A 26,835-nucleotide genomic window follows, 5' to 3' on the forward strand; every position below is an offset into this window, starting at 1 on the left:
CAGGCTGGGCTGAGCTCATGGGCACCAGGACTGGGTCAGACTGGGCTCTGAGGCAACGTGACTGGCCTGGGCTGGGCTGCTCCTGCAAACACAGGTCGGCTTCCCCGAGCAGGGACCCCGAGGGCCCTTAGGGCAGAGTCCCCGTCTTCGTTATCTCCAGAGCATCATCTGGAAATTGCTTGTGAGCGGGTCAGCTGCCAAAGAAGACAAGGGGGCTGGCCTAGTGGGACCCAGGAGGTGGGAGGAGATGGGGATGAAAGGCTGCCATAATCCTCTCCACTGCCCCCCTTCTGGACCACTTGCTCCTCAGCCCCGCCTGGTCCAGAGCCTTCCAAGAGACAGCTCCTGCTCACTGCCCTCCAGGAGTCTGGCAGTTAGGGCAAAATCTGGGCAAGGCAGTGCAGCTGCCCCCTGTAGCCTGAAAGGGACCCAGTCACCCACCTGTGGAGAGGAGTTCTATCTCCAACAAAGAGTCGGGACAATAGAGGGAGACCCTCGGAGAGAGACAGACCTAGAGAAGGCACTCCAGAGACCGGCAAAGACAGACACAAAGAGACACGGAGAGACCTGCGCCGGACGTGCAGAGACAAGAGAGAGCCAGGATAAAGGACACAGACCAGAGTGTGAGAGGAGACCCCGGCAGAGACCCTCCAGTGATGGCAGGTAAGTCTTGTGGGTGGAGGCTCAGAGATGTGGGTGCATGGGAGCCAGAGCTGGCCAGCCCGAAGGGCTCTGAAGGACAGGACAGGACTGAACAGAGCATCCAGAGTCAGACGGGAAAGCAGCCGCCCCCCCCCCCTCCATAGCAGGCTCCCGATTCAGTTTCTCCAGCTAAAGAGAGTAGGAGTCCTGAGTGGTTCAGGAGCTCAGGGTTGCAATCCGCCTTTGCTTTGGACCTGTGAGGTCAGCCAGGATAAGGGCAGACTGAGGAGGGGGAGAACGAGATATCTGTTTAAATATCTCAAGGGCTCTCACAGGGATTAGCTTGGTTCTGAGTGATCCTAGAAGGCAGAAAAGGGGGCCGTTACAGGAAGGCAAAGGCTTGTTCACAATAAGGAAGAATTTCTAAAGACTCAGAGTTGTCCAAAAAAACCGGAGCAGGTTGCTTTGTGAGGTACTGAGTTTCCCACTCCCAGAAGGGTGCAGCTACTGTAGGAGATGAACGTGGGTGATCAGAGAAGGCCTCCTGGAAGAAGGGGCCCCTGAGACGTGCTTGGAAGAAAGCCCGGGATGCTAAGAGGAGGGTTAGGCCATGGAGCCTGGAGAAACACTGAAAACCGACTGTTCCCATAGAGAGGTTGGCTTGGTTTTGCTTGGCTCCAAAACCAAGACAGCAGAGCGGCTTGAGGCTGAGGGAGCCTGGGCGGGGATGCCTGAGGGGGGATTCTTCTTCTTCTGGGACTGGTTGGTTGGCTGAGAAAGGGAAAGGAATAGGCTTGTTTGCTACTTGTCTCCCCCACTCAATTGTGAGCTCTGGGAGGGCAGGAACTGTCTTTTGCCTTTCTGTACCCCTGGCACTTTCACCGTGCATAGTGCGCAGCACATAGTAGGCCCTTAAGAAATGATCATTGATCACACAGCATCTCCTGTGTAATGGGCGCTATGCTAAGTGCAATGACAAATATCCTCTCATTCGGTCCTCACAATCACTCTGCGAGGTAGGTGCTATTATCACCCCCACTTTGCAGATGAGGAAACTGGGGCAGGCATCAGTTCCACGGTTTGCCCAGAGTCACAACAATCAGTAAGTGTCTGAGGCTAGACTTGAGCCAGTCTTCCTGACTCCAGGCCCAAAGCTCTATCCTCTGCTACTACCGGCTCTGAGCAGAGACTGGATGCCTCTAAGGAGCCTTTCAACTCTGAGGCACCATGATTTCTGCATGGAGGTGAAGGACACTAGTCTGTGTCTTTACACCCGGAGCTGGCTGAACCTTGGGCATCAAGTCCTGCCTCTCATTTGACAGATGGGGAAACTTGGGCTCCTACATGGGAAGTCACACAACTCGGAAGCGTTGGCATTTGTGTCTCTACACACATTCCGGCAACCCTTGACTGCTTGCTGTCACCTCCAGCTCCAAAGGCCTTTGCTTTTTTTCTAAAGGGATTGATGCGGTTTGGGCACAGGGTGGGTAGTGGCTCTCTCACTGGGACCCAGAGCCACGTGGCATTGTGGAAGAGACTGCACTGAGTCAGGATGTGACCATAAGCAAGTCCCTTTTCCCCTCTGGACCTCAGGCTCTTCCACTATAAAATGAGGGTGAGACCATCCCTAGGAGCACTCTCAATGCTATAATCGAATATTTCCAATTCCCAGGCTTCTGAGAGAGTGTGGAATGAGAAAGGAAGAAAGAAAGGGAGGGAGGGAGGAAGGAAGCAAGGAAGTGAGTGAAGGAAGAAGGAAAGGAAGGAATGGAGGGAGGAAGAGAGTGAGAGAAGAAAGAAACAATCATTTTTTTTTTAATTTTTTTTTTAATTTTTTTTTTTTTGGTGAGGCAATTGGGGTTAAGTGACTTGCCCAGGGTCACACAGCTAGTAAGTGTTAAGTGTCTGAGGCCGGATTTGAATTCAGGTACTCCTGAATCCAGGGCCGGTGCTCTATCCACTTCGCCACCTAGCTGCCCCAAAACAAGCATTTATTAAGCACCTTAAACACCTAGTATGTGTCAGGCACAAAGTGTGCTTAGCACATGCACTTTATAAATATTACCTCATTTGATCCTTACAACTCTGGGGAGTAGGCACTATTATAGTCCCCTTTTTACAGTTGAGGAAACTGAGACAGATGGGGATCAAATGCCTTACCCAGAGTCACACCCCTCTTAAGTGTCTGAGACAAGATTCAAACTCAGACCTTTCCAATGCCAAGTCCAGCACTCTGTCCCCTGTGCTACTCGTCTACCCAAAAAATCTAGTGAGTGAGAATCTAGAGCCTGAGGAACAATCCTCTTTGCAACCAGGCAGAGCCCAGGTCCCGTCACACCCATTGGTCACCTCTAAAGCAAAAGTCTAGCCTGCTCAGAGACCCTCAATAACCCAGACCTGGCTTCCCATGAGTGCCCCACCCAGTGTTAGCTGCCAAGGATGCCCTGCCCCTGCTGCTGGGTCAGCACTCCTCAGGACAAGGCAAGTCTGAAGTCAAACTGATCTGAGATAGCTTGGAAAAAGACCCACTGCCTTCACCAATTAACTAATGGGGGACCAGGGGCACTCAGGCTCAAAGAAAATTCTGAATTGTAAAATAGCTCCACAGAACCTCCCTGTTCCACTAGAATTAACTTGAGTCTCAAGGTCCCCAGTGGAGTGGAGGGATGGTGGGTGGATAGATAGGTCTTATCTGAGAACCCAGGCCCAGAGAAGAGCTCATTCTGGATGTCCAAGGTCTGCTTTCTGCTGCCATTCACTGGGGAAAGGGCTGGGGCAGAGGTGGTGTGCAAAGCCCAGAACAAGTTGCCCCGAACTTTGGTACCTCCATGCTTGGGGTCCATAACCCAGGATGTGAGAGGGGAGTGGCCATGTTTGCCATCTCACTGCTGGAAAGTATCCAATGCAGGACCTGGCTGGTTTTCTGCCCCTGGTGCCAACCACCCCCACCCGTCAGGTGGACACAGGTGCCTCACTGTGCCTCCTTGAAGTCCAAACATCCATCAGTTCTGAACCCAATCTTATCATCCCCAAATCAGCATTTCTCTACCATTTCCACAAGAACAGCTATGAGATGCTAATGCAGAGCCTTGCTAAGATCTCCTCACTGTCCAAGCACAGAGAGGGAGATGCACCCTCCAGGGAAGAGAAACCTGGATGTGGAACCAGGAGACCTGGGCTTGGCCGCTCACTTCCAGGGTGAACTTGGCATGAAGCACCTACTGTGTGCCAGGTTGATAAGCACCTACTATGCTCCAGGCCCTATGCTAGGTGCTGGAGATACAAAGACAAAAGGTGAGCAGTCCTTGTCCTCCAAGAGCTTCCGTTCCAATGGAGGAGATCTCTCACACACACACACACACACACACACACACACACATTTATTCAAAATAAATCATTGGTCATTGGTATGGGGCAGGGGCAGGCACCAATACTCAGAGTAATCAAGAAAGGGACCTTAGAGGTCATCTAGTCAAACCCCACTATCATTTTTACAGAGGGGGAAACTGACGCCCACAGGTGTGAAGTGATTAAGATGATTGAAACAGTGGTGTGAAGTGATTAAGATGATTGAAACAGTAAGCACCAGAAGCAGGATTTGAACCCAGGGCATCTGTCAGCTCCCACTGTGCCTCACTACCTCTTAGCCCCCGTTCTCTGGGGCTCAGTTTTCTCATCTATAAAACATATCACTTGCCTTCTCAATGGGGAGGGGAGGGAAGAATTTGGAACTCAAAAATTTCAAAAATTGAATGTTATAAGTTAATTGATTGATTAATTAATTTTTAAAAGGGGATGAGGGTATGTGCCCCTGTTTCCTCAGAGGCTGGGGCCACGGATAAGTAAAGGGATGTGAGGGATTATTGTCTTGGTAACGGCTCACTTATTGGAAGATCCCTTAAATGGCAACTTCTGTTATTTCTGGAGGGGAACCTGGAGGAAGCTAACAATAGTCCCCAGCACCGACCGAGAAAGATGCTCCCAAGTCTGCACGTCCAAGCTCGTGCATGCTTTTCTTCGGAGAATCCCCCGGGGGCCTGTCTCAGAAGTGGAAACTCGGCTTGGGACTCCCCTATGATATGCTAGCCGGCATACACTTGGAGACCTCCCATAATGGTCAGCTCATCACCTCCCTTTGGGTCTCCTCTGATTGTTAGGAAGTTTCCTTAGGCGGAGCCGTCCTTTATGGACTTCCGACTTCTCTGGGTGGCTCTTGGATCTGTCCTGGGCGGTGGGAGATACCGCAAATCTAATCCCTCTGCTTCCAGACAGACGGACGGCCACATACACTTTTCCTTAACACGGCATTTCCAGGCAGCCGAGGGGAATTCTGGGAGCTCTGAGCAGACTAGAAAGGGCGAGAAGGGGCTGTGGTCCAAGGCAAGCGCTCAGAAAACACAGAAAAGGGTGTTAGTGCATCTGGAGTTGGACGGCTGGACGTCTGGCCAGCTGTGCTCCTGCCTTCCTGAGGGGCCTCAGATGAGTCCCTTCCCTTCCCTGGGCTTTCTGTTTTTTGAGATGATGGGGCTCAGGCGGCTCCTTCCAGCTGTGACATTCTGTGGTCCCTTCCTCTGGGCCCCCTGCAGAATGGCATGCTGGTCCCCTGCCCCTCCCCCATCCCTGCCCCTCCGGCCATTCCCGTTCTGGAAGAAGACCAGGGTTGGGGGTGGGGGGGTAGAAATAACAAGTGGGAAAATTATAAAGTCTCGTGGGGTCCTCTCTGATGTCTCCCGGGATGTGGAGGGAGCTCGTTCTCTCATCCAGCTCTCTGACCTCGGGACCTAGCCCTACCCAACCCTTCAGTACTGTTCTTCCCCGGGCTGGTGCTGCCAGGGATCCCCCAGCCTAGACTCCCTGGCTCTCTTCCCTCTCCATGGCCACCTTCTTTCTTTCAGTAATAATAATGTCTTCCCTGGGACTCCTCTAACACCTCCCTTCCACTCAGACGCCACCCCAGGTTCAAGGCATTTTGTGGATATCAGTCAACATTTACTCAAAACCATACATAGCTGAGGGCAGCTAGGTGGCATAGTGGATAAAGCACCAGCCCTGGATTCAGGAGGACCTGAGTTCAAATCCGACCTCAGGAACTTGACACAAGCTGTATGACCCTGGGCAAGTCACTTAACCCCCATAACCCTGCAAAAAGAACCCAAAAAACAAACAAAAAAACCCCCATACATAGCTCACAAGCCCCCACTGGTGTGTTTCTTTTAGCAAGCAACCAAAGGACATATGGATTCAAAGCAAAAGACATTAATGAAAGAGGATAACGATATAAATTTATAGTATTTGTAGATAAGTGTATAGATATTTCATAAAATGGCATAGCAAGATGAATGCTTAGCACAGCAAGAAAATCACCTGTACACTCAGGAGTATACTCTTCCACAGGTTATCACACTACTGGTAGGGGAAGAGATGCACAAGAGATGCATATGAATAGGGAACATTCACAGAAAGGCACGTATATAGGAAACAGTTTGGCTGGGGAAGATTGTATATGACACATGTGGCCAGGGCACATGCATAATTGGGGCAACTCACGCCTCCACAATTGGCCAGGGAAAACTAAGATCCTCTGGTGGTACCTACAGTCGACCTGATTCCTCCACTGAGCCAGCCTGACCTCTATTGTAAACTTTTAGGTTGGCCAGTTGATGCACAGTAGATAGAGCACTGGACCAGGAATCAAGAAGACCCGAGTTCAAATTTGACCTCAGACATTTTTTAGCTGTGAGACCCTGGGCAAGTCACTTTACCCAGTTTGCCTCAGTTTCCTCATCTGTAAAATGAGCTGCAGAAGGAAATGGCAAACCACTCTAGTATCTCTGCCAAGAAAACCCCAATGATTGAACAAGCCACATAAAGCTAGGTTCGAACAATACTAATAAATGATAAATAATAAATATTTTTCCACACCTCACAACAACTCTTTAGGACAGGGCACATGATATAAGGAAGGCCGCGTAGGGTAAGACAAAGGTAAACACAAAGGCTCCTTGGGAACAGCAATGGCTTCCTTGTTTGTCTTTATACCTCCAACACTTGGCTCCAAGGCTGAGGCTGTAAAGTCCTTCACTGCCAAGAAGCCTGGGGCTCTAAGTTATATATTAAGTTTAACACCACATTACCCGCTCATCTGTGTCCCCTTTTGCCTGTGTATTTTTGTAATGTTTCATTGAAATGTTAACCATTATCAACCTGCCTCCCAAAGGTGTGAGGAGCAAATGAGATCACAAATGAGGAATTCACACGATGGATCCAGAGAGAAGTGTGAGGAAGGAAGCTCGCTAATTATCTCAAAGAAAATGCTTTCTCTCTCCCTTGCTTTGTTCTGTTTTATCTCCCAATGTCTGTTAGATCTCTTTGTCTCTCTCCTCTCCTTTGTCTCTGTCCCTACACACACATACACACACACACACACACACACACACACACACACACACAGCATTTAGGACCTTAGAGATGGCCTAGTTCCTCTTCACTTCAAATGACAGAGAAGGAAACTCGGTCCCAGAAACAGAACGAAATCGTCAGACAACTAGAAAGGGTGGAGGCAGGATTCACACTTGCGCTGGTGCCTCCTGCTCTCCTGGCCTCTTGGACAGAAGGTCATGACCAGGGTAGGGTGATCGAGGCTTTGATACCAACCAGGGGCTGAAATTTGGCAGGTACTTGTGTTCCTTCATTAGGGAGGAGCAGCTGGGCTCAGCCTGAGCACTTGGCAAGAAAAATGAGTTCTAGAGCAAAGCCCCCATGAGACCTCTTCCCCCTTGGCCTAGCCCTACTCTGCTGTCCCATTCCCAGCCTTCTGGGCAATAGACTCATGGTTCCAAGGTCACAGAACCACAGACTTAGAGCTGTAAGGGATCTCAGGGCCACTGTGTTCAACTCCTCATTTTACAGGTGAGGAAATTGAGGAACAGAGTGGTTGAGGGACTTACCCGGCTAGCAAGTGTCTGAGGCAGGATTTGAATCCAGGTCTTCCTCACTCCAGGCTTAGTGCCACAAGGATATGCCATCTACTTTCCCCAATAGTCCTGGGGTCCTGAGGCCTGAGGTCTAGCCAGGAGGTGTCCTTGTCCCACCTCCAACTGAATTTGCTTCTGCCCAGTGCTTGCTGAGGCACACTGCTCAACCCAGCCCTGCCAGGCCCCGTTCCTGACCAGGTGCTGCTTGCACATTGAGGGTGGATGTGATGTTTTCTCTCTCTCGTCCTGCTTCCCCCAGCCTTCATCTCTGCCAGCCTCAGCCTGCTGACTTCTTCTGAGGGCTACCCACTGCCTCCCTCCAGCCCGGAGTGGGCAGCCAAGCTGGGGCCCTCCCTGGGTTATAGCAGGGCCCCAGCTGCCACAGAGCCATGTAGGCTGGACCCAGGGGAGGCCCATCCCCAGCCGGGCTGGAAGAATCCCCACGTGTCCAATGTGACTGTTCAGCTGGAGATGAAGAGCCTATGGGAGGAATTCAACCAGCTGGGCACCGAGATGATCGTCACCAAGGCAGGAAGGTACAGTGGGGCAGGGGCAGGGCCAGGGCCGGCCTGACCGTGTCACAGGGACTCTTGATGATGGCTCCTCCGTTTCCTGGCAGGAGGATGTTTCCCACCTTCCAGGTGAAGATACTGGGCATGGACACACTGGCTGACTATGCCCTGCTCATGGACTTCATCCCCCTGGATGACAAGCGGTACAGGTGGGAAGACAGGAGGGAAGTGGGACAAAGGAGACCAAGCGGGGAGAAGAGAGGGATGAGGGGATGTGCAGTTGGAAGGGGGCCCTAGTGCTGAATTTGGACTCTGGAGTTATGGGTTTGAAACCTGACGCTGCTACGTACTACCCATGGGCCCTCAGACAAGGCACAGACACCATATGAGGACAGGTTGGAGGAAGTGGACGCAGTTAGTCAGGAGAAGAGAAGCCTGGGTGCTGAAGCAGGGGTGCAGACCAGGGAGCGGGGCATGAGAGCAGCCTTCAGGGCTACCCTATGGAAGAAGGATCAGGCTAGGCCCCTGGGGAAGGGGAGGGGCTGTTGCAAGAGAATCAGGGACTTGATGTCAGGAAAAACTTCCTGCCAACGTTCGTGTCCCAAAGCAGAATGGCAGGGGAAGGTTGGATGCCCAACCACACCGCAAAGAGATTCCTGAGAGAGGATTCTTGTTCAGGTGTGGCCTGGATTAGAAGCAACTTCTCAGGTCCCCTCTGACTCCGTGCCTCAGTTTCCTCATTTGCAACAGTTGTAATTTGTCACATTCCTTCCACCTCTAAATTCCTTCATTGAAGGATCAACCCCTTATTTTACCAAGGGTGGAAACTGAAGCTTAGAAAGGGGAGGAGACTTGCCCAAAGTCAAGACGCTGCAGGACACAGCTCCCACTTCTGCTTTCTCCATAGTAGCCCTGTCTGCTAGGGAGTGGTGTGAGCCCACTTTGTAGGTGATGCGACCTCAGAGCCAACACTAACTCAGCCCATTGCTCTTCCCACCATAGCCTGGGGCCTCTGAATAAATGAATGAGTGAATTAATAAAAGCAATTATCACACACTTGCTACGTACCAAGCTCTGTGCCAAGCCCTGGGATTATAACTACAAAAGCCTCCCTGCCTGTGTGACTCCGGCAAGCCACTTAATCTCCCTGTGCCTCAGTTTCTTTATCTGTAAAGTAAGGAAAGGCTTGGCCTAGATGGCCCCTGAAGTCCCTTCCAGAGCTAGATCTACTCTGAATCCTAAAGAAAATGCCCCCATTTTGCAGAGGAAGAAACTGAGTCTCAAAGAGAGGAGGTGACTTGTCCAAGGCCACAGGAGTCAGTGGGGGAGTCAGGATTTGAACCCAGGTCTTCTGCTGCTCTTGACATTCCAGCAACTCCCCCAGGGAGAAGGGGGAGGATTCCCTGGGGCCCCAGTGGGTGGCCCACATCTCCTCAGGCAGTCTGCCCCCCAGTACCGGAGAGAGCAGGAGGGAGGCAGGGACTGGGGTCTCCCATCTCGCCTTCCCCACTCTGCCCTGCAGATACGCGTTCCACAGCTCCACGTGGCTGGCGGCTGGGAAGGCGGACCCGGCCACACCCGGCAGGATGCACTTCCACCCAGATTCCCCCGCCAAGGGCGCCCAATGGATGCGTCAGATCGTGTCCTTCGACAAACTGAAGCTCACCAACAATCTGCTGGATGACAACGGCCACGTGAGCATGGACCCGTCGATGGGGGCGGGGCGGGGGATGGGCCCCGGATTAGACAATGGGGAAGAGGTGGAGGAGGAGGAAGAGAACCAATGGAATCGTGCCTCTCTCGGGTTGGTGCCCTGGGGCCGAGCTCCATTTACACCCGGGATGGGCACCCGGTGATACTACGAGGAGGGGACAAGGAAGAGGGACCAAGCAGGAGAGACAAGAGGAATGGGGAGTGAACCCAACAGTGGGTCAGGAGGGGGCCTTAGAATGCTGGGGAGCGAGCAGAGAGGAAGCCCGTGGAGACCAGCAAAGAGGCAACTGAGTCAAGCAGGTGAGACAGACAGAGAATGAAGAGAGAGGATGGAGCTAAGGGGGAGGAAGGGAAGATCCAGGCCGTCAGCGCAGAGGAGCTAAGGCTTAAGAGACAGCCCTAGAACCGGGGGCAGAAGCTGGAGGCCAGAAGGGACCCAAGAGCCCGGCGGATTTGGGCAGGAGAGACCCGGGTTCAAATCCCAGCTCTCTTCCTCACTAGCTGGGGGACGTCAGGCAAACTCTTCCTCGCTCTGGCCCTCCCTTTCTTCCTCTGGATAATGAGGGAGCTGAACCAGATGACTTCCAAGGCTCCATCCAGCCCTAAACTCTAAGTCATTTCCCTCTCTGAGTGGCAGGTTTCCTCCACTTTTTTTTTTAACTGGGCTGTGATTTCATTGGCTTAGGAACTCCTAGTGTGGAATCTTCCTCTACCAATGTAGACTGACAATCGGTCTATAATGTGCAATATTAATGAGCCAGCTGGGACACCCAGAAGGAAAGTGACTTGTCCAGGGTCACACAGCCAGGATCTGTCAGAGGGGGAATTTGAAACCTGGCCTCCCTGGTTCCAAGGTCCTCTCTCTATAGCCGGCTGCCTCTCTCCCTGTAAAAGAGAGATAATAAGGCTCTCTCTTTCACTCCCCATCTTACATTGGTGTCACTAAGACAAGTGCTTTGCAAATATTTGAGACCCCAGTATTGTATTATCAAGCCAGTCCTGGGGGATTGGGATTGTGCTGCTGTTTGTTATATCTAGAGATTCTGGGCTCCCAGATGGAGCGCCAGGATGGGCATTCTCTATCCTAGAAGGCAGGACACACAGCCTGGCGGCCCTCAAGGGCCTGCACCCTGGGCTCCCACCCTCAAGGCTTCTAATGTTCCCACCCTCCCTGGTGCCAATGGGCAACCTTCCCCAAGCTCACATCCCCTGCCCTCTGGGTGAGCCAGCCTCCCCACAGTCCCTTCCATCAGAGTAGGAGAGAGACCCCTACCAGGCCCCAGCCCATCTCAGCCTTCCCTCCTGCCTGGTTTATCCCCATGCAGATCATTCTTAACTCCATGCACCGCTACCAGCCCCGATTTCATGTGGTGTTTGTGGACCCCCGCAAGGACAGTGAGCGCTACGCCCAGGAGAACTTCAAGTCTTTCATTTTCTCTGAGACTCAGTTCACAGCTGTGACAGCCTATCAGAACCACAGGGTAAGAGCGTTGGCCATCCTTGGGCTTGGAGCAAGGGCGCTGGGGGTCTGGGGAATTGTCTGGGGTCAAGGGAGCCTGAGATCTTTCCTTCCTGTGACCCCAGAAGGTCTTTGCTGAAACCTACATTCCAATTCAAGCTTCTTTGAGCCTCGATTTTTCTTCCTTCCTTCCTTTCTTTTTCCTTCTAATAAAATGGGAATAACAATCTTTTCACTTCCTTCCCAGAAGGTTATGGGAAGGAAATGGTAAAGCATCACAGAAATGTGAGTTATTCTATCATTACTGGCTGTGTGACTTTGGGTGAGTCACATAACCTCTCTGAGACTGTTTCCTCATCTATAAAGTGAGGGGATTGGATTAAATGCTCTCCCTATAAGCAGGCAGAGAGAATGGGAAGTGCGACAGAGCCTTTGGCATTTGGGGAAGTCCTTTTGTCTTTCCAAAACCCAAGCCTCTTAAGGAAAGGTCTTGGGGTCACAGCATCTGAGGGGCCCAAGGAAGGATGTGGGGTCCCTCTAGTCCACCTTACCTGACCAGGAAGCCATTCATTTGCAATCTTACAGACATATAGATGAAAAATGGTCCTTTCAGCAATGTCTGAAGACTGCCCAAGGCAGCCCCTTCCCCTTTGGGATAGCACCGCTCCTCTGGAAGTCTTTCCTGACATGCCCAGTTGTAACTTCCCCCTATTGCTCTTGGTCCTTCCCCTTGGGCCCAGGGAGGACTCAGCTAATCCATCTTTCCCACCTCAGTCCTTCAAACACCCGAAGGTGGTGATCATGTCCCCTGAGTCTTCTCTTCAGGATAAATGGCCCCAGTGCCTTAACAATCTTGTGGCAGGAAGTCCAAGCCCATCACTACCCAGACTGTCCAGCTCTGGATGGTCCCTCTTTATGAAGCCCATTCTAAGATGGGTCCCCCAGAGCTACACACAATAATTCAGAAGGGGCCGGACCAGGGCAGAGGACAGCAGGATTCACACCCCTGGTCTTGGACACTGTGCCTCTTAAGGCTGCCTAAAAGCTCTCTGGGCTCTCTATTCTCCCCAAACTGACAAATCTTCAGGTAAATTGCTTTCTGGTCAGGTCTCTACCATCTCGCTCTTTTGGCATTGATTATCTGAACCTGTGTAAGACTTGACATTTGTTACTAGTCAATTTCATCTTCTTGCACTTAACCCGGAATTCTAGCCTGCTGACATCCTGCCCCTGTCATCCAGCGTGCCAGCTCTCCCTCCTGATTCAGGGACCCCATGAATTGGCTACGGGTGCCATCTCTGCCTTTATCCAAGTAGAATGGAACTTTGGCACACGCCCAGCGCCCCTCGAAGGGCCAGAGCAGGCACTGATGAACATGTCACAGAGCACCGAGCCCAGATCCCTGGAGCACTCCCCCTGCTGTGAGGTTCCTGACTTCCTACTTGGTCAGCCCCCAGACTCAGAGTCTCAGAAGAATATGGAAGGCAATACTCAATGGCTGCAGATGGGAGCAGGGGGGTGCTGGGCATGGGTAACAAGGACCCATCAGAGGTGATCAGCCCAGTGCCTCTTCACTCCTGGATCTGCTGGGTAGAGCTGAGGAAGGTGGAGAGTGGGGAGTGTCGTAAGGGTCCTGAGACCAGAAGGGTTCACTCCTACCCTAAGTCAAAACCAACTTCTTTCCTCTCCCCAGATCACTCAGCTAAAGATTGCCAGCAACCCCTTTGCCAAAGGCTTCCGAGAGTGTGACCCAGACAGCTGGTAATAAATGGGGCATGCAGAATGCACCTCACGTTCCCACGGGCTTTGTGGCTTATGAGACATTGATTATGTGGTGCATGGGGCCCAACTCTGGGGCCTGATTCTGACTGAGCTACACCCCCTGCTCTGGACCCTTTAGCCCTCCAAGCACACAGACCCCTGCCCAGATAGATGGGCTACCCCTTGTCCCCCCTCCCCTCCCTCACCAGCCCTCCCAAACACCCACACTTCTCTCTCTGTGCCCCAGGCCTAGGGCCCCAAGGCCCATGATCAGCCCCCTGGCCCGAAGCAGCCAGAGCAGTCGGGCACCACTGCTGAATGAGGACCACCAGGAGGAGCAAGGTAAGGCTCCAGGGTGGCAAGGGAGTCACATGGGACAGCTCCTGACTTTGGAGGGGCTGCAGAAAGCCAGCCCACTTTCCGGCCTTTCCTCCCAGGCTGAATTCCGGGTGGCTTTGGTTGGTTAGCTCAGTGAGTAGGGCGTGATGCTGAGAAAGCCACAGATTCATTCCCCACTTAGCCTGTGAGTGCGGCTCTGACTCCTGCCCACAGCCTGGCTTCGAAGCCCATCCCTTGTGCAGCTCCTGGGTGGGGAGGGGGAGGCAGATCCCAAGCCCTGCCTTGGTGCCATGTCCCAGGAGAGGCATTTTCACGTGACCAGCAGAGCTTTGGGAGGGGAAACTCCTGGGGATTGTGCCTCTCATCAGGGCTCACTCGCAGAAGGCAGGCAGTCCTTTATTTCTGGGCCTGTCCCAGTCCCCAGAACACTCTGAGTGTTTTAGGAAGAACGGCAAGGCAGGGACTGGTCCCAGGAGAACAACCTGCTCGTCGCTGTCCCCATTTCTATCACACAGCATGGTCCACAAGCACTTCTCTCACTGCCATCTCGTAGGGTCAGTTGTGCAAGAATTATTCCTCTTTTGTGGATGGGGAAACTGAGGCAAGTCAAATGTTCGGGATCACATAGTCAATCAAAGATCATGGAATTATAGATGGAAAGGGGTCTCAGGAGTCACCTGGTTCAGGGCCCTCTTTTTACAGGCCCAGATTGGAGAAATGACAAAGGTAGCAAATGAGAGCTGGGATTTGAACCCAGAACCTCAGACTCCAAGTTTAGCTAGCAAGTATTCCTTCCACTACAACATTCTGCCTCATCATTCTGTAAAATGATCTGGAGAAGGAAATAGCAAACCACTCCAGTATCTTTGCTAAGAAAACCCCAAGTGGGGTCACCAAGAATCGGACATGACCGACCCACAGCAACCTGGGCCCCAGAGGGCAGAGTCTAGAGGAGTAGGGTCAGGGAAAGTGACAGAGGCAGACTTGGGGTCCTGCCAGTGAGAGCTGTCCCAAAGTAGAATGGGCAGCCTTGGAAGGTAGGAAGCTCCCTGTCACTGGGGGTCATGTGGAGGGATTCTCTATGAGGTCCTCAGCTCTGAAATCCTGACTGTGGCAGTGGGGATAGCTTTGTTAGCAGATTGCTGCCATGGTGTGTGTTGGGGGGGCGGGGTCAGAAAACTTGGGTTCGAATCTCACCTTGGGCCTTAACTTGTATGACTTCAGCTTCTCTATGGGCCAGACTAGATGGAGACCTCAGAGGAATAGGATGCTCTGCCTAAGGAGGTGGGCCCAGGCCCCTTCCAGGAGTCTGAGCTTCCCTCCAGGATCAGGGCCCCCCGAGGATTCTGGGTGCCCTGGACATACTCCCTCCTCGGGAGTCTGGGGGAAGACTTGGGCAGTGTAGGCTAGAGCTAGGCCCCAGACCCCCGTCTGCCAAAGGCCGGGTCCAGCTGGGTGCACGGCTCATCCGGGAAACTCCTTTCTCAGACCTGGACAAACATGGCCGGAGCTTCCGCCCCAAAGTCTCCACCTCTGCCTCCAGGACCACCTCCCAGCTCCATCAGCAGCCAATGGGCCCCGTGCTGCCCAGAGAGATCTCTGGGCCCCCTCGGGCCAGTCCTGCCCACCTACCCCCAGAGGCCCTTCTGACCCCTCCTGGCTACAGGTCCATCTCCTACCACAGCCTATACCTGGGGGCCTCTGCCAGGGCCCGCTCAGCCCCGTATCCTCTCCCTGAGGCCAAGGGGATGGGGAGCCAGGGAGCCCTACATCTCCAGCCTCCTCAAAGTGTCCTGGGCCTCCTGGCAAGCAGCCAGGACCAAGAGTAAGCATCCAGAGGTGGCTAGGTGGCACAGTGGATAAAGCACCAGCCCTGGATTCAGGAGTACCTGAGTTCAAATCTGGCCTCAGACACTTGACACTTACTAGCTGTGTGACCCTGGGCAAGTCACTTAACCCCCACTGCCCCACAAAAAAAAAAAAAAGAGTAAGCATCCAGTGTGGGGGCACAGACAGCCCTGGCCCCATGACTTCCAGCAGGATCTCAGCCTCCAGATCAGCAGACCCTCCCCATGTTCCCCATAATTCAGCTTCCTCCTACCTGGTTTGAACCCCACCCTTGAAACTTCCAATCTTGTGATATAGGGCAAGTCATGCTCTTTCTAGCCCCCTGGACCCATTTTACAGATGAGGTAACTTGAGGCCCAGTTTTCTGGGGGAAAAGGAGTGACTTAGACCCACTCATAACTTCGCTCCCTGATTCCCAACCTCCTAGCCACACCTTGGTCCCCATCTAGCCCAGAAACATTAACCACCTTCCCCAAAAGCTGGGGGGGGGAGAGGGCAAGAGGGGCTCTAAACTGAGGTCACCTGACTCTCAATCTGTTGTCATATCTATTGACTGCTTGGGTGCCTTTTCTCCCTGACTGGAGGGAGTCATGGGCATTGGGGGAGAGGCTCCTCTTCCCTTTCAGACCCCTGGAATTTAATGTTGAAGTGAATTACCATCATCTTCAGCTCTGCTCCTCTGTGCTCTTCCCCCACTCCTACCCCCTCTCCCCCCTCCCACACACACACAGGGAAAAACAGCAGTGACCCAACCCTACCTGCCCCAAGAGCGAGACTGAGAGACCCAACCCAGACCCACAGGGTCAGAGGTCATGTTCAGACACCATGTTTGATGCCCCAGAGGAATGCCCCCAACTCTTGTCTCTGGCCACATTATAGGCCAGTGGATATTGGAAAGAGTAGGGATAAAAACCATCAGAACCTGGCACACAGACCCACCCTCTGCCCCTTCCCCCATACAGACCCCTCCTCTGCCCCCGGCAGACCCACATTTTCCCAAGGCTGTGGATTGGAGAGGCACCAGGAGACCCCTGGAAGCTGGTCTTTGGGGTTGGCTGACCCACACCCTCCTCCCCTATCCTGAGTTCCACAGGTTTGGGGAGGACCCAGGCCAGGCTGGAGGGGACATAGGCTTCAGGAACCAAAGCGATTGGGGGTGGGGGTGACTCCTGTCTCTGCTCCTCTCCTTGAACATTAAACAATTGGCATGAACACGTGCAGTAGTGAAGCTGATGGGGGGGGGGGTGCCTGATGGAGGACGGAGTTGAGACCCAGAGAGATCCTGGCCGGTCAAAGTCTGGCCCAAAGGAATAAGATGAGAGGTGGGCCCGGCTGGCTGTGATTTTATTGGTGTGAAGAGATGCTGATGAAGAAGCTCGGTCGGGAGCCGCCTGCTCCCTTCGAACACTACCCAAGGGGTGACCAGAGTCACTCACTCACCAGTCTGGACTGGGTGGTGTGGGTGGGGTCCACCTAACCCCCAGCGAGGAGCGAGGGGCCAGGACCAGTAGCAGCCCCCACGCCCCCGCTCTCCTGCCGGGCTCTGGCAGTCTGGGATCGGATGCTCCCGTTCTGGGCCGAATCTCAGGAAGTGCAGTGATCCGCTGGAGGACGCCCAGAGGGCGGCAGCCCATTCGCTAAAGGGCCTTGGGATGGGACCACTCGTGGATGGACGGGAGGGAATCTGAGACCTTTAGCTGTGGGTGTGGCAAAGACCCGCCGGCCACCTTCGAGGTCTGGGGAAGAGACAGACTCATAGACTCGTTCCCTTGGCCCCAGAGCTACTGAGGGGTGGGGGTGGGGTTGGGGGCGGGGGAGGCAGGGAAGCCAACTTAAGGCTGTTCTAAACCTCCTCCCGGTGAGAGCCGTCCCATAGTGCAATGGGCAGGCGATGGTGGAGGGGGCACCAGGGCAAGGAGGCTTCTGTGGCTTGGTAGAGAATGGCCAGTCAGGAGCGGCACCTGCCGAGGGATTGCGGATGGAATTTCACAGATATTCAGCGCCAACGCGATCAGGAATGATGTGCTTGGAGGCATTTGAATGGCTCAGGGTTTAGAGGTTTAAAAAGTGCCTCCTTCACTACCACCCTGAGAGGTAGAGTTTAAGTGCGATCCATTGTACAGATAGAGAAACTGAGGCTCAGGCCATGCGACAAGGTAGATGTCTGGGTTGGGATTTGAACGCAGACGTCTCCACTGTAACACAGAGGGGTCATCTTCTTCCCCAGCCTGTGATAGCGATGAGGAATATGTGGCAGTTGGAAAACTGCCTTCCCCAAGTTCATGAATGGGAGGTGACACAGAAAAAACCTTCTGTTGACCCGGGGAGGACCGGATTTGAGGGGTTGCCTTTTGTGGCTGGGGGTGGGGGTGCCACTGCCTTCCCAGGAGGCAGAGGGAGCCCCAGGCCTGCTACCCCGGTTTACAAGCCTCCAAGGCTCCAATCCCACCTTCTGGAGCCCTGAGGCCCTTCCGGAACCTGCCCTCTGCGGATTAGCCCGCATTTATCCCGTCTGACTCCCGTTTGGATACAGGGTTTCGCCGGTTGTGTTCCCCATCAGACCGGGCTCCCTCAGGGCAGGCACTACCCTCTTTGGCTTTTCTTTGCATTCCCAGCACACAGTAGGCGCATAATCAAAGCTTGTTTGCCCTAACTGTCTTCGAGGGACCTAGGAGGTCACTCAGGGTGACCCCTGCTCCCTTTTAGAGAAGGGGAGGGCGGAAAGTACTTGTCCAAGGTCATAGAGACAAGACAAGGGAGGGGGGTGGAGGGAGGTGTAAAGCCCGACCTCGAGCCCCAGTCTGAACGCCAAGGGAGGGGCTCTGAGAAGGAAGGGGGTGGAGCTCCCAGGAGTCCCGGCTCACACCTGGGAATCCCGCCCCGCCCCCCAGGGCCTACGGCCGAGGCAGCTAAGCCCCTCCCTCTTCCTGGGCCGAACCCCTGGACCCTTAGGGCGCCAAGCCCGGAGGTGGGGCCAGGGCCGTGAACACTGAACTCCGGAACCCCCTACCGACCCCGACAACGCCCCCTTACCCTGCACCCCCGAGTTTCCTTCCGTGGGTGCACTCGTGCACCCGCGCACACGCCCAGCCCCGGCTGGCGCGGGCCGGGGGATCGCGCCAGGACCCCAGTCCCGCCCCCCTAGGCCCCGCCCCCGCAGCCATCTTGCTCCTGCAACGGCCCCACGGGCTCAGGTCAGTCCTTGGGGGGAGGGGGAGGGCTCCTCGATCTCCCCCCTCCCCTCTCCTGGAGAGCACCCCGAGGCCTGCGCCTCGTGCCGCCCCCTGCCGAGCCAGGATCCTCGGGATACGGGCCAGACCCGCCCCTGGCCTTGACCTTGATAATAACCGAGCCGGATGACTCCTTCCTGTGGCACCCCTCCCCCTACCTACCCCCCAAAACTTCCCGTCTCGCTTTGCGGTTTTCAGGCTCCCCCTGGAAATACGCGGACGCGGGTGGGCGGGGGCGGGGCATTCCTGGGGTAGCCCCTGAGCCCCTCAGGGAGGGGGCAGCTTTGCCTTTGGGCGTCTGAGACCATCGGGACCGACCCCTTCCTTTTACGGCGCCAGAAACTGAGGCCCGGGGAGGGAGGGGTGGGGAGACGGGGAACTCGTGTCAGAAGTGGGATTTGAACCCTGGTCCTTGGATTCCAGGGACAGCGAGTGCGCCTGCTAGGGTTAGTCGAGCAAGCGGAAGGGTTCTTAGGGTGCAGACTGACAGAAACCTCAAGGAAGAGAGAACGTCAAAATTGGGAGGAGCCATGGCACGTAACAGCGGCTTCCACTGTATAGGCCTTTAAGGTCTGCAGGTGGCTTTCCTTTGTTTCCCTCGATCCCCCAACAACCCTTTGAGGTCGGATGGTCACCCGAAGGTCACAAATGTGGAAATTGAGGTTCAGACACCTCTCCCGAGCTAGTCGGTGTCAGAGGCCCAATTTGAACCCAGCTCCCTCTCATGTTCTAGACAACACAGCTGGAAGCCACCTGGGGGAGGGACTACCCCTTCCCTGGGCAGAGAAGCCCACTGAGGCCCAGAGAAGGTTCCAGCTCTAAGAGGGGAGTTCCTCTGGGAAGTACCTTGACCCAGGCCCTCTTCTAGCATCCAGCCAGGGCTCCTCCAGTGCTGGCTGAGCTTGGGGGCCTGGGGGTGACGACTTAATGGTGACCCTGGGCCCTGGGCCCAGAGCCCTTCTTTCCAGCCTGAGAAGGCCCTTCCATCACTGCACAAGCATTCCTCAGGCACATGCAGTAGGTAAGCACCCATGAAGAGAAAAAGGAGAGTGCCTGCCCTCTGGGACCTTACAGTCTATGGAGGAAACAAAGAGAGAGCTGGATACAAACTAGATACAATGTATTTGGGAGGAAACAGGGCTCTGTGGGAGGCTAGAGGGGGAGCCTCTTTTAGCAGCCAGGGGAGGCAGGCAAGGCCTAGAGCCCAGAGAGCTCCCGGCCTCCTGGTGCATAGTCACCGGCCCAGGAGGGACAAGCTGCCCTGTGGCCGGAAAGCCAAAGATCTCAAGGAGAATTCAACATTGTAAAAGTCCCCCCAAAGGCTGATTTGACAAAAGCATAAGGTAATTGGGAGCCATCAGAAATTAGTGACCTGGGAAGCAGCTGGTCGGATCACTTAGGACTCTCAGTATGAAGTTTGGGAGGGAGGGAGAGAGACTGAGAGACACTGGAGGCAGGGGAACCACTTGGAGACCATTATAGTAATGCAAGGGAGAGGCTTTTGTGGGGGGGGGGTGGGGGCTGAGTGCTGAGGGAGACGGGTATAGTTGAGGTTGGACAGTGAGAATCCACCGAGGGGGCAAGTGGAGCCGAGGTGGGGCCAGGCCAGGCTCCAAGAGGGAAGAGGGAAGAAAATTATTTCAAGCCCCCAAGATGTGGACACAACCCACCCCCAGGCCCCTGTGGTATAGAAGCAGCCCACCCTGGAGACCTATCCCAGGAGGACTTGGGGCATTTATTATTAAAGGAAGCACTATCTGAGGTCCGAGGGCCAGTGTCACCCATGGGGACAGGCAGTGGGGAAGAAGGCCCCCGGCCTGGACTTGAATGGATCCTGATTGGCCACGGAGGCTAGAATGAGGAGGAGGCCAAGGGCTGGGGAGAAGATGTCACCTCCCCAAGGTCACAGGCCCAGCCAGTAGCAGGCCCAGGATTTGAACTTGTGTCTCCTGCTTCCCAATCCCAGTGCTCATTCTCTTGGGGCCTCCCTCTGGTGCCCCGTTCCCATGCTGTGTAGAGTTGGGAGCTGGGGGAGGCAGGCCGCCTCACCCCGGCCTCCATCCCTCCACAGAACTCCATGGTGCCATGCTACCCACATTGCGCCTGGCCAGCAGGCTGCCCAGCCCCTGGAGAGGGAATGGCCCCCTAAGCCCAGAGGAGGCTGCTCGCCACTCCCTGTCTAGTGCCAATGAACTGCGCTGCCGACAGCTGCTGGAGGCCACCACAGCCAGGTACCGCCATCGGGAGGCCTCAGCGGCGGTGCTGGTGCCCCTGTGCTCCGTGCATGGAGATCCGTCTCTGCTCTATACGCTGCGCTCCAGCCGCCTCATAGGGAGGCACAAAGGCGACGTCAGGTACCCCGGGTGGGCACAGGGAGCCTGGGCTGATGCTGGCCGGGGCCCTCGTGCAGTAGCCAGCCGGCCCCAACCCCCTAGCCCTAGGAGGGAGCCCAGGGGCCCAGGAGAAGAGTTAGCTCCCTGGGTTTGGGGCTCACCCACCTGGGTGAGAGTTACTTCCCTCCTCTGGGCCGCAAGTTCCCATCTGTAAAATGGGAGGATTGGAGTAGTTGGTGGCTAAGGACCCTTCCCCGCTGCCATCCTATGGTTGTCTGACTAAAGCCCTGCTCAGATGGGTTCCCCAGAGGAGCCTGGCACCCCCCTAGCCCAGCACAACTCTGGACACAAGGGAACCCTTTGTCACTGTGATTGTACCAAGCCTGTAGAGCTCAAGGGGGGGGTGGGGGTCCATTGTTATGGGACTAGCCCAGCTCAGGGTCCAGCCTCTGAGAGCAGGCTGCTCTTGGGTTGGGGACTGAGTGGATGGAGGGAGCACACGTGTGGAAACATGGAACATGGAATGTTAGACCTGGGGGCCATTAGAACATGGAATACAGGCACTGAGAGAGGCCTTAGAACATAGAACACAGTATCTGAACAGGGATCTGGCATGAGGAACGTGGAAATATCAGCCCAGAGGGCCTGAGAACCGGAAAGGACCTTGGAACCTAGAACGTTAAAACTGGACGGCCGGGGCAACTAGGTGGCGCAGTGGTTAAAGCACTGGCCCTGGATTCAGGAGTACCTGAGTTCAAATCCGGCCTCAGACACTTGACACTTACTAGTTGTGTGACCCTGGGCAAGTCACCTAACCCCCATTGCCTGCAAGGAGAAAAAAAAAACAAAAAGAAAAAAACTGGAGGGCCCTGGTTTGGAGAAGCCAGAAAGGACCGAGGGCATCGGGGGGAGGTGCCATTGCCAGGGCGCTGCCTTCTGGCCCCAGAGCTCGCCGTCCCCAGCACGAGGGCAGAGAATGGAGGGCCTTTCCCAAGTTTTTGTGCCTCAGTTTCCCAGGGGGCAAGTGTGACCCTCAGGACCAGGATATTGTTGACACAGCTCTGCGGGAGACCAGGGAAGAGCTGGGCCTGCCCATCCAGGAGGAGAACGTGTGGGGTGTCATGAAGCCAGTGAATGACAGGGTAAGCCTGGCCCCTCCCCGAGACCCCAGCCATGAGGCTTAGAGAGGCTCTGGGCTGGCAGCCAGGCCTCCCAGGCTCCCCTCTGGAGGGAGCAGGCCCTGCCCCTACCCACTACCCACCCCCAAAGGAGGCCTTTACTCGAACCCTGGCTGTGCTCCTTTGTATCTTTGGCTGCCCTTCCATGGGCAAGGCACTGGACCTGGGGTCAGGAAGACCTGGGTTCATATCCTGCCTCAGGCACTGTGTGACCCTGGACAAGTCACTTCATCACTGCCTGCCTCAGTTCCCTTTTCCAGAAGTTGACTTCCAAGGTCCCTTCCTGCTCCAAACTTGGGATCCTTCTTCTGCATACAGAAAAACTCTGTCATTGTCCCGGTCATTGCCCAGGTGGGACCCCTGGAGTCTCTGGACCTCACGCCTAACCCGAAGGAGGTGAGTGAGTCCCATCTGGCCAGCCCAGAGGCCTCCCCAAGCCTGGCCCTGCCCCTTACACACCCTAATGCAAACATCTGCTGTGTGTGGAGCCCTGGGGGGCTGAGCCAAACCTGAGAGAAGGTGCCTGCCCTCACAGAGCTTCCACTTCCACAGAATGAAAGCAGAAATTTTTACACGACCCCAGGGATATAAAATAGGTGTATATAACCTTTGATCGTTGCCCAGTTTTTCACGACCCACAGTTTGAGAAGCTGGGTTCTAGAGAATCTCGCATCAGGTACGGCTTGGGTTAGCCAGCCTTGAAGGGACCTTCTGCTATTGTGGTTCTGTGGACCAGCCCCTGCTTAAGACCTCCGGTGACAGGGAACTCACAAGGCAGCCCATTTCCACTTTGGTACAGTTAGAATCAATTCCACAGGCCTGTGTTAAGCAATTCCTGTAGACAAAGCTCCCTTTGAAAAGGGATTGGGTTTTTTCCTTGTATTGGGCCAAAATCTGCTGCCCACAAATGAGCATAGTCCAGGTAATAGGTGGTACGTGCACCCAAGCTGTGGATCCTCCCTCCAGGAAGTCCCATAGGGAGAGCCATTGCTGACCACTTTCCCTTCTCAGTACCCTGCAGGACCCAGCATGGTGCCCTGAATGGTCAATTAATTTGTTGGACAGAACTGCTGCCCCCACTGCTGGCTCTAATGGGCTGCACTCCCCTTTCTTACCAGGTGGATGACGTCTTCACGATGCCACTAGCCCATCTGCTCCACCCCCAAAACCAGGGCTACACCCACTTTTGCCAACAGGGTCGCTACAGTTATACATTGCCCATCTTCCTGCACGGCCCTTACCGCATCTGGGGCCTCACAGCCATCTTCACAGAGCTCACACTGGAGATGCTGGTGCCAGGGACTTATCATCGCATAGCCCGTCTTGCTGGGCAGCAGAGGAGTGGAGAGACCAGGACATAGAGGACAGAAAGTTCAGCTGGGGGCACTAAGAACTTTGCCTCTTCCTCTTTTGTGCTTGCACCCAGTCACGCAGGGACCGAGCCAGCTGGGGAATCCAATACTGGTGGGGGCTCTTTATTCTTCCAAGTCAACCACAAGCAGCTTTTCACACAAACAAGATGAAGCCAGAAGTCCCATCTCTGCACGAAAAGGGGCTGCTGTGGGAGGTGGGCAAAGCTGTCTCTCAGAAGGGTTAGGGGGAGATGCTCTCTCTAGTCTCTTGGGTTGATGGCTGCTGAGCTCAACCCAGCCTCATTGTCTACCCTGTTTGGAATTCTTGGAACACATGCCCCATCTCCTGACTCCATGACTTTGCACGAACTGTACCTGGCCTTGTCACCTCTGCCTCTTGGTGTTCAGGACTTTCCCTGTGTCTCCCACCTTCCCCACCCTCCAGTGCCTTCTCTTTATCTCTTCTGTTCCTTAATTTGTGTCAGTTCCTTGAGGGCAGGGCCTGGTTTTTGCCTTACTTTGTATCTCAGTGCATAGCACAGTGACACATTGCAAGCACTCACTGGATGTTTGTTGACTGACTGACTCTGCAGACATATTCCTCCATCTAGCAAACAACCAACTTAACTCCACATTAACTTAATAAAGGCTGCCTTCTTTCACCTGAAGAGTTGTCTCTGGTTCATTCCCCAGAAGAATGGAAACTCCCTGAGGAGAAGGATTTTGTTTTGTTCTGCCTTTTTCTGAGCAGGTACTTCCTTGGGTTGGTGTTCCATGGGTTGGATCCCCAACCTCACCAGCCCAAATAGACACACACACCAAGTGTCCCAAACAAGACAAACTGGCCCAGAATCAGCTTGACCCCCTGTGTTAGAAGGAACCTCAGAGATTGTCTAGCCCCACGGGTTCCTGATCAGGAATTTCATCTGAACCATCATTGAGCAGAGACCGTTGGGTCTCTGCTTGAAGGTCTGCAAGGAGGGGCAGCCACCCATTCCACCTTGGGACAGCTCACTAGCAACACCCTGTGATGTTTAAAATCTAAATTGTGGTCGCCTTAAATTAGAAGCTTTAGCACCAGTCCTTGGGCATTAAACATTTATTAAAGCAGACAGATATTCCCATGGAGTTCAGAAAGTTAAGAAAAAAGCCTACTTAGCCTAGAATTCCAGCCTGGTCTGGTTCTTCCTCAAGTCCTCCTTCACAAGCCTGCTTTAATCAGGAACTCTCTAGCAAGCTGACTGTGGAAGCTTTTTATAGGTCTGGAACAGAGGCGGTCTTTACACGCTGCTTCAAGCTGATTGGTTGGTGTCATCCAAATCCATTGGTTTTGAAGGTGTTCTCAAGTTGAGTTCACAGTCTAGCTTCTGAGAACAATACCTTCTTAAGGGCTAGCCAGGTGTGATTACAATCCAGGTAACCTGAAGTAGGCTAATCAGTAGCCAATCACTCTCACTTGTTCAATCAGTCTAGATTAATCTCCAGGTGGGTCTTTGAGTATCTGCTAAATCCCATTATTTCATCACAACCCCCTCACCCCAGATCTTTTTCAGACAAACTACTGTCCAGCCAAGCTTCCATGAACTTGTATTTGTGTAGTTGATTTTTTTAATCCAAGGGTATAAGACTAGATCTATATTACATCTTATTCAACTTGGTCCAACATCCTAGGTTGTTAAAGCTTTTTGGATCCTGTTTCATTCCTCAAACATGATAGTTATCCCTCCTACCTTCCTACCTTTGTGCCTTCTGAAAATTGAATAAGCACGCCTTCTACACTTTTTATCCAAATCTTTGATTAAAATATTGACTAGAATGTGCCCCTTTCAGACCATAAACAGGAAAGAATAAACTTCGGAATCTAATGGAAAAATTAGAGACAAAGGAACTCTAGTGATTACTGAATGGAGACAGAAAGAAATTTAGATACTGCTAAGTTGTATTTAGCACCTTGACAAAAATTAAATATGAAGTCATCAAGATCTCCAAAAAATGCTGAAAAGTAGAAATATTAAACTTATCGTTTACTTATCGCATTTTGGCAAATGTTTTGCAGAAACCCAGGTCTACCATGTTCCCAGTATTCCCTTGATCTGCCCCTTGAGTAAACACCTGGCCAAAAGAAATGAGATCAGTCTAATACAACCTTTCCTTGATGAAGCCGTGCTAGCTCCTAGGGACCACTGTTTCTCTTTTCAAATGCTCAGAAAACAACCCTTTAATAATAAACACATCCTAGATGTAGAATGATGCCAGGATACAAAGTCAAGTGCACCGGACTACAGGTTGAACGATCCGGTCTCTTTGCCTTTCTTGAAAATTGGAACACTTGTGCTTCTCTTGTCCCACAACACCTGTTCTCTATTGTCTTTCAAAAACCACTAGGGGCAGCTAGGGGATGAAGTGGTTAAAGCACTGGCCTTGGATTAAGGAAGACCCGGGTTCAAATCTGACCGTAGACACTTGACAATTACTAGCTGTGTGACCCTAGGCAAGTCACTTAACCCTCATTGCCCCGACAAAAAAAACCCAAAACAAAACAAAACACTGACATTGGGGGAAGCTAGGTGGCACAGTGGATAAAGCACCAACCCTGGATTCAGGAGGACCTGAGTTCAAATCCAGCTTCAGACACTTGACACTAGCTGTTTGACCCTGGGCAAGTCACTTAACCCTCATTGCCCCACCGAAAAACAAAAAAACACTGACGACATTAAGGGGCAGCTGGTGGATAGAACACTGGCCCTTCAGTCAGCACTGGAGTTCAAGTCTAGCCTCAGACAATAGCTGTATGATGTGACCCTGGGCAAGTCACTTAACCCTGATTTCCCAATGAACACAAAAACCACCACTGCTGGCTCAGCCTTCCCATAAACCAACTTCTTCAGTAGCCTGGGATGCAGAAATCTCAACCCCTAAATGTTCTCATGACATTTACCTCTTGAGGTTTTAAATACCTATTTGGGGGCGGCTAGGTGGTGCAGTGGATAAAGCACCAGTCCTGGATTCAGGAGGACCTGAGTTCAAGTTTGACTTCAGACACTTGACACTTGCTAGCTGTGTAACCCTGGGCAAGTCACTTAACCCCATTTCCCTGCCCCCCCCAAATTAAATAACTATTTTCCATTTTTTTTGTTCTATTCTACTCAGACTAAAGATTTTTCCATTTTGTGGAGAAAACAGAAGCAGAATAGGTCTGAATTCTCCCTTCTCTCTACCATCTGTTATTGTCTATTCCACCCTGAGCAGCGACTCTATTCTCTGATCAACCTCTTGTCCCCAACCTAGCTCAGACAAATCATTTCTCACCAGCTTCACCCTCTCCTCCGTATTCTTATTTTTGCAGGGCAATGGGGGTTAAGTGACTTGCCCAGGGTCACACAGCTAGTAAGTGTCTGAGACTGGACTTGAACTCAGTTCCTCCTAACTCCAGGGCTGGTGTTCTATCCACTTCACCACCTAGCTGCCCCTCCTGACTGTATTCTTAAGGAATC

General features: G+C 53.4%; 2 protein-coding genes across 3 annotated transcripts; both read left to right on the forward strand.

Annotated features, from left to right (window-relative positions):
- The first annotated feature begins 536 nt into the window (after positions 1-536).
- Positions 537-15,229, forward strand: TBX10 (T-box transcription factor 10). The gene is made up of 8 exons (XM_043970154.1): positions 537-663; positions 7,876-8,152; positions 8,236-8,337; positions 9,651-9,822; positions 11,167-11,322; positions 12,994-13,061; positions 13,309-13,403; positions 14,889-15,229. Exons 1-8 carry the CDS (start codon positions 657-659, stop codon positions 15,227-15,229), a joined length of 1,218 nt encoding a protein of 405 aa, XP_043826089.1. The 5' UTR covers positions 537-656.
- Positions 15,230-18,175: 2,946 nt separating this feature from the next.
- NUDT8 (nudix hydrolase 8) lies at positions 18,176-24,011 on the forward strand. 2 transcript variants are annotated; one of them, XM_043970161.1, is made up of 5 exons: positions 18,176-18,442; positions 20,550-20,709; positions 21,821-21,953; positions 22,308-22,385; positions 23,108-24,011. In XM_043970161.1, the coding sequence occupies exons 2-5, from the start codon at positions 20,564-20,566 to the stop codon at positions 23,348-23,350; spliced, it is 600 nt and encodes a 199-aa protein (XP_043826096.1). In that variant the 5' UTR covers positions 18,176-18,442; positions 20,550-20,563; the 3' UTR covers positions 23,351-24,011. The 2 variants fall into 2 exon arrangements, with proteins under 2 accessions (XP_043826096.1, XP_043826095.1); XM_043970160.1 differs by having other exon boundaries at positions 18,177-18,442; positions 20,550-20,832.
- The last annotated feature ends 2,824 nt before the right edge of the window (positions 24,012-26,835 follow it).

This window comes from Dromiciops gliroides, chromosome 6 (genome assembly GCF_019393635.1).
Source record: "Dromiciops gliroides isolate mDroGli1 chromosome 6, mDroGli1.pri, whole genome shotgun sequence".
NCBI lineage: Eukaryota > Metazoa > Chordata > Mammalia > Microbiotheria > Microbiotheriidae > Dromiciops > Dromiciops gliroides.